The 7,896-nt window shown below is 35.6% G+C and overlaps 1 protein-coding gene across 7 annotated transcripts in view; it reads left to right on the top strand.

Moving 5' to 3' along the window:
- Positions 1-778: 778 nt before the first annotated feature.
- The window catches only part of ZC3H6 (zinc finger CCCH-type containing 6), a 32,283-nt gene continuing 25,165 nt past the window's right edge, over positions 779-7,896 (top strand). Inside the window, exon 1 of one of the 7 annotated variants that reach the window (XM_060692547.2) lies at positions 779-1,553. In XM_060692547.2, coding sequence (XP_060548530.2) covers positions 1,462-1,553 — 92 coding nt within the window. In that variant the 5' untranslated portion in view covers positions 779-1,461. Of the gene's footprint in view, positions 2,379-7,896 lie in introns of all 7 variants that reach the window. The other 6 variants (XM_060692546.2, XM_087883272.1, XM_087883273.1 and 3 more) reach the window with 6 other exon arrangements.

Genomic DNA, 7,896 nt, shown 5'->3' with positions numbered 1-7,896 from the left:
TTGCATAGAGTCAGAAGTCAAGCTATGTACCTGCAATATAAAAACGGATGAAGTACTAAAAGGTAACGTATAATATAATCAAGTTCAGCTCATGGTGACAGACTGGACACAAATATATTGCTTATGTGACACTAAAAGAGAGACCAAGAGAGAATGCTATGAAAAGCAAGAGAGCTTGCCCTTCGCTTCCTCCAGGTTTTTTTTTTTAAATTTCTATTTCTACTTCTCAGTCCAAGCTACAGCTGAGATTTCCTAGTGGTCTCCCATCTAAAAAGTAACCAGGCTTGACGCTGATAGTTCTGCCCTCCCCTTTTCCAAACACCTGAGCAAACCCGTTTACCCTTTTGTTTTCAGTGCGGTCCTACCATTATTGAGCGTCAGTAGGGACCGACCATAAGTTAAATAATCAGTTTCCCTGCTTTTCTTGTAAGAGTACGTTCCCTTCCCGTCCTTCTCTCAAACACGCTCTCAAACCAAGGCGCAGCAAAGAGAAGCCCAGAAGGGGAACCTCCCCGGGCGGGTGTACAGCGTTCAATCCCCTCCGAGAGCGATTGCGCCATCGCCATGTGGGCGCGCGCGCTTTTTGCTCTCCCTTTTTTATTTTTTCTTCTAGCGCACCCAACGGGCATCTTGCCCTCGGCGGCGTGAGCCAATGGCAGGCGGGGAAGCCTTTCCTATATCTGATGACGACAGCGAGGCACAGAAGAGCGCGCAACCAAAACGCCGCATCGGTCGCGGCGACCCGAAAGCTGCCAGAGAGAAGCTGGCTGTTGTTGGGTTTTTTTTTGCCTTCCTAGCCTTGCTCGGCGCTTTGTGAGCGACGCCAACCGCCGCCATTTTGTGAGCGTGTCCAGCCTCCGCCCCCACCCCCATCCGTTCCGCGCGCGCCATTGGTCCCCCTTTTTTCCCGTCTTTCTCTCTCTCTCTCTTGTTTAGTGAGCGAGCGGGCGGGCGCCATGTTTGTAAGGAAGACATAATCAGAGCAGCTCATCTCTCCGGCCAACGTGTCCCGTCTTCCTCCCTTCCGCTCTGCCTGTTTCTTCCTGCTGCCTCCTTCCTCCGTATGGTCTGTGTGTACCGAACTCCTCCTCATAAGCTGCATTTATCTCCCATCTCTTTTTTTCCCCGTGAGGTGCAGGACAGCCTCCCCTCGGGCGGCCGTTAAAAAAAAAATGCCCCTCTGTATAGCGTATGTTTGTGTTCCCCCCAATTCAGTAAATCCGTGAGGGAAGTCTAGTTCGCCGGTGCACGGGGGGGACACCTCGCGTCGTCCAGCCTTGTAGACGCAGCGCCGCCGCTCCCTCGTGTGTGAGTGTGTGTGTGTGTGTATTTGTGTGTGCGCACGAGTGCGCGCCGCCTCCACCTCCTCTCCCTGCGCCCTACGACTGGCAGCAGCGTCCTGCCTTCCTCCCCCCTTCCTCCTCCTCCTCCTCCTCCCTGCACACAGGCACAGCCAGCACAATGGCCTTTGAAAGCCTATTCTCCAAGCCCCCAAACCCAGTTCTTGACCAAAACATGCCCGACTCTGACAGGCAACATGCAGGGGACGAAAGGTCGAGTAACGTTCTTCTCTTTCTCTTTCTCTCTCTCCGCTTCTCAATGGTGATAATTAACAGTGATAATAACTAAGAATGATGGTATGCTATGTGATGATGATGATGATGATGATAATGGTGGTAATGACGATGTCTTAAATGTGCCTAGGTGAATTTAAGGAAAGAAAATGTCTATAGCATTGTATGGGGGAAAGTCACCTTCAGCCTGAGGTAGGGGTGGGTTTTTTTTTTCTTTTTAGTCTAGATACAAGGATGTTTTTAAGGGTGGGTGATAACTTCAAGGTGCATTTTGCATGCATTTTTTTACATTTCCTTTTTTTTTTTTACATTTTTTTTCATAAAATGCACTTTACATTGGCTGTGTGTAATGTCACTGTTGTTCTTAATCCCCTGTCTCATTGCCATTTGAACTCAAAGGCAGACTGTATCCCCTCATATATGTAACATATATGAAGCTGTATAACAATGTATACACCTTACACATTAACTAGAACTCTCTTTGTATGTGTGTATATATGAGGTTTTCTCAGATTTTTCTCTTTGCCAGTTTACAATTCTAATTCCATAATCTAACAAACCAGAGGCATTTTCTGGTTTGAGGTCCTGCTCCTTTTCTCTCTCTCTCTCTCTCTGTCTCTGTGCAAATGTTTGTTTTCATACAGATACGGCTTTCTTCACTAATTTGTTTTTAAACATGTGGAAACCTGAAATTATTTCTCCTACATTTTCCAACTTGTATGCAAAAATTTTCTTTACATCAAGATTTGTAATGGAGGTCCCATTAACAGACAAGTCTCCTATAATCCCGCTGTCCCTCCACAAGTATGTACAATGCTGTTTTATGAAAGTGATACAAAACATTACATAATCCCTTATTCATGCAGCAACACAGTAAATAGGATATAGCCTTTTCCCCGCTTCTACAAACAGGAATACCAAGGAGAATAGCAATTCAAATGACTTGCCCATAGCTACAGCGAATCAGGTCTGGGCCTCATATATCATGCCTTCAAATCAGCACTTCTTCACTAATGTAGTTACAGTGTTTTAAATTGTTGATTAAACAGTGGATATTTCAAAATGGTTACTGCAGTACAGCATTGTTACTTTCAATACAGGTGGTCCTGGACTTACAACGGTTCATTTAGTGACTGTTCAAAGTTACAAAGGCATTGAAAAAAATGGCTTATGACCATTTTTCACCCTTATGACTTAGTAGCATCCCCATGATCATGTGATCAAAATTCAGATGCTTGGCAACTGGTTCATACTTACGACCGTTGCTGTGTCCCAAGGTCATGGGATCACCCTTTGCGACCTGACAAGCAAAGTCAGTGGGGAAGCCAAATTCATTTAACAACTATGTTACTAACTTATCAGCTGCAGTGATTCACTTAACAACTGTGGCAAGAAATGTTGTAAAATGGGGCCAAAACTCACCTAACAAATGTCTGACTTAACAACACAGATTTTGGGCTCAGTTGTCATAAATCGAGGACTACCTGTATTAGTCAACCTGAACTGAACTGTCCTGCAAGATAAAGTCTGCATGTTAATTAGTAGAACCAAAACAAAATACCATGACTTCCAGATAAGTGAAAACTGCAATAATACAAGATGTATGCAAAATATAACAAACTTTTTTCTATACAATTGGACAAAATTTTTACAAAATTATTCATGTAGTATATTGACGTTGACCAGCCAATCTAAATCTATAAGTGGATCTGTTTAGATTTATTAGGAATTATACTAAGGCTAAGAAGGACACCTAAGGCTTAGAAATTGTATGACTGTGCAAAATAGCCCCTAATTAAATTATTCCTGTTAACCATGACAAATGCAATAATAATTTATTATATTCTTTCCTTTTAACCTTCAAGATGTCTTTAATCAATGAAACATATTTTAAGTGGATAACTTTAAAGTTGAGGCTACCTAATTATTTTTGACAGAATAGTAGACGAGAGTTGTACTTCCTTATTTTGAAGTATGGATCTTTCCATGCAATCTATCTCCCTCCCCCCCTTCTCTCTCATTAGAAAAGTCAGAAATCTCAAAACAAGTAGTGAAAGTCCACATTCAATTACGGTATTTCAAATACAATGGAGTTATCTTGTTCACTGACTTCCATGTAACATTTTGAAGGAAACAAAAGGATGTGCTCTTCATATCAAGAGAGCTCTCATTTTGTTTTGATAAAATGATCTAGAAACAGATCTCAATTATTTAACCTGTGGTGATGGCCCATCTTAGCTCTTGGATATAGCTGCCCATTCTCCTGTTCCATTTTTGCACTGACATAACTAAATATATCTGGAATAGATAAGATAAATGCTTAAAACCATTCACTAGTAACTCCCTGAAACTGCATTTCTTGACTATTTTTCTACATGAGAATTCATAAATAAATTGAGTTAGTGTACAAAGCTTAAAATTTAAATATAGCTTATTCATGTGTAATTGTTTTTAACATTTAAGTATTTAAACATTAACTCAAATGACTTTAATTATCCATTTGCTAATATATTTTCCAAAATATACATTAATTAATTAAATTAATTAATGCATTAATTTTTGTCTTCATAATATAAAATAATTTGGAATTTAAGGTACAAATGAAATTCTCTTAGCATCTCTTCAAAAGGATAGAAGTAGTAGTGACGACCCCAAGTATTATATTCCATAGAAGTTCTTGATACTGAAGTCTTAGAAGGTATCATAAAAATTTACAGCTACATGGGAATATTTGGTACTTCTATGGTTGTCAGAGTGAAATTAATTTCCTTTTTGAAAATTAATACATTGCTAATTGCAAGAAGTATGCTACCACTGCACTTATCAGTGATTTCACTGATCTGTTTAATATTTTTATATAATTTAAATGTTTTTAAATGAGTACCGGTAATTAAAAGTTTGGTTAAAGTTTGCTATTAAAAATTTGGAGACTTTCTCAATTATTCATTATCACATTTTAATTTATCAGTTTAAAAAATTGATGTAGTTTCAAATGTAAAACTATTTATTGTGTAGTTTTATAGAGTTCAATTGAAATAATGGAAAGCAAATATATTTTTGCATCTTCATTCTTTACTTTCTATCATGTTAAATATTTTTAAAATCTTTATTAATAGGATGAAGTTAAAAATAGGTTTTGGAAATTTGTCTTCAAAACAGTATTTTTCTCTCAAAGTAACAGTATAAGATATATTCTTGTTACACTGTTACTCTGCTTTTGTAATATATATAGATATACATACACATACATACACACATCAATGGGGCAAAAGTATAATTTAAATACTGTATATAAAGTTCTTGTATGTCTAAACTGTAATTTAAAATTATATTAGTTAAGTTCCAATGGCCCGCAAATTGTTAAGTAACTATTACATTAAAGGCATAATTACAGTATCTTACATTTTGAAAAGGTCATCTTGTTTAACTTCACTTTGGAAGCTGGATATATTAAACACATCTGAATACTTATAAATTAAGAATCTTATGTAACTGTAGCTCGAAAATGATTTCGTTTATACCTTAGGGAGCTTATTGCATGGCTGAACTAAGTCACTTTTCTGAACACTTCCTGTTTCTCTGCCAGCTGTGCCAATGTTTCCATTAGCTGTGTTGAATTTTTTTTCCTTTGTTCTAAAGTTTCACTAGCTCTGTCTGCATTTTAAATTGATACTTCAACTTGATACTGTCCAGAAGTATTGATTACAAATCCCAGAAGTTGATATGGAATTCTGGGAATTATAGTCCAACATATCTAGGCAATGCCAATATGGAGAAGGCCAATTTAAGTGAGCATGAAAAGTAAGAGAATTAAACTTCAGTGTATTATTATGACCTAGAACACTTCATTCTTCAAATGTAGCTTTAACTCTGTACCCCTTACTAATTGTGAAAATAAAGGGTATTTGTAAGAATAGGAGAGCTTTGTCTGAATATCATACTAGCTTTTGCTACAGGTTTAGGCATAATTTACTAATGTGTGAGATATAGCAATAGGACTTAGACTTATAACTTAGACTTATATACCACTTTACAGCCCTCTCTAAGTGGTTTACAGAATCAGCATATTACCCCCAACAATCTGGGTTCTCATTTTACCTTGGAAGGTGGAAGGCTGAGTCACCCTTGAGCCTGGTGAGATTCGGTCTGCCAAATTGCAGCAGTCAGCAGAAGTAGCCTGCAGTACTGCATTCTAACCACTGCGCCACCGCCGCTCTTTATATGCTTAGTTTATCCAGTAGTAAATAGATTTGGTTTTGAAGTACATTATTTCAAACTACAAGGCATAATTATATTCTGAAGTATCAGTTTGATGTCTATGAATAACAGTATACCTGCTAACCCATTTATAATGATTGCCAAAATCCCATGCCCAATGAATTTTCTAAAATAACTATTGTAATTATAAAAATGGTGGCAAACATGATAAAATACCATCTGCAAACTTACGTATTTCTGGAACTTTCCCAGGGCCCCACATAGTCCCCAAAAGGCATTCTCAAAAATAAAACAGTAGTGGCTGTAGTTGCTGTTTTATCTATCTTAGAATGTGTTCTGAATTGTTTTTTATATATTTTTAATTGAACTTTTTAACAAGATTAAAAACAATTGAAATATTAGAAAAATCAAAGAAACAAAGAATAGTGAATAAGAAAATAGAGGAAATAGAAAAGAAGAATAAAAGATTATAAATAAGCAACTTCTGATCTTTTTGGTAGCAGTTATAAATGTATTTATATTTTACTCTCTTTTTCTAAACTTACATCAGGATTTCCTTCTTTCTGTAAGCTTTCCTTTCTAATAAGTCAGACTTATAAATCACAAGTTTATTTTTATTTTTATTTTTCAGCAAAAAGTCCATAAGGATTTCCAGGCACTGATAAATATAGTTGTTGATCAAACAAGTTAATTTTGCCATTTTTGCTAGTTCTGTTTCCCAATCTTTCCTCCATTGTGGGTATTTCAGAGTCTTTCCATTTTTGCGTATCTACATAAAAAAGTATTACAGCAAGAATTATACATAAAAATAATCTTCCATGATTCTTTTTTTAACTGTCCATTAATCTCAACAAGAAAATTTCTGATTTCAGTTGTATGTTGATTATTAAAATTCTTTGTGTCCTTATATGTACTTGAACCCAGAAATGTCTGGGGTTTTTTTACAAGTCCACAGGCATGATAAAATTACCACTCATTTTGTCCATATTTCCAACACAAATTTGAAATACTTTTTATACATTCTAGACAATTTTTCTAGAGTTATATGTCTGATACATTTTATTAAAAAAATCTTTTTAAGGTATAACAATGTAAATTTTAATCCTATAAACCATATATTTTCCCACTGTTCCATCAGTATATTGTGTTCAAAGTTTTTACACCAATTTATTTTACAATCTTTCACTTATTCTTCTGCTTCAAATTTCAATGAACGTTTATGTATTTATGCAGGTACATGTTTATCATTTGTACATAGTTCAATTTCAATTTTTGTTCTGCTATGTGCCAAATGTCCTATTATCTGCTTTAAATCTTTTTTTTAACTTCGTATATAAAAAATGAAAACTAAATTCTTCAGCAGCCAATTGCTCTCTTGATTTTATCTTATGTTCTCCATGTTCCTATTCTATCAACTCTCAGTATTTTAACCATTTTTCTTCATGTATTGTTACTTTCCTGTATTCTTCCTATGCTGAGATAAAGGCCTTTTCAGGCACAGGCACAGGGTTTATATCTATTCCATATTTTCAGCATAGCGCTTCTGATATTTTTTTTAATTTGATTTATATGATATGATTCTTAAAAACTACATTAACCTGTATTTTAGATTGTACCATAGAAAATTATGCCAAAAATGTTCCGCTAATACAATTTTAAAAGCATAAATTATAAACCATGAATAAATTTTCAAGTTAATAGAAACAATTTAATTTTGTTTGAGACAGTTTGGTATACAGTAGAGCTAAGGTGCTTGGTACAAACCAGAAGATAGTCTTCTAGTCTTCCCTTAAACATGAAAGCCAATTGAGTGACTTTGGATCAGTCAAGCTCTTAGCCCATCTCACAAGATTGTTCTGTGGAAAATCTGAAGTGAAAGCATTACTGTATTTGCTGTCTTGAGTTCAGCAAAAATAAAATAAATAAAATAATACATAGATATAATTTATGTAAAGTAACCTTCAAACAAAGGAAACAAACAGCAACATTAAAAATACTTTTTGGCCTATTTAACTGGGTAAACTAATCTGTTTATAATATTTCAAAATATTTCATAATTTTATGTATTTCTACATATTGTAATTATATAATTATATATTATAAC

This window comes from Pantherophis guttatus, chromosome 1, assembly GCF_059756535.1.
Source record: "Pantherophis guttatus breed Tessera chromosome 1, ASM5975653v1, whole genome shotgun sequence".
Lineage (NCBI taxonomy): Eukaryota > Metazoa > Chordata > Lepidosauria > Squamata > Colubridae > Pantherophis > Pantherophis guttatus.
The sequence above is the reverse complement of the archived record's forward strand: the minus strand, read 5'-3'. Positions and strand labels throughout refer to the sequence as shown.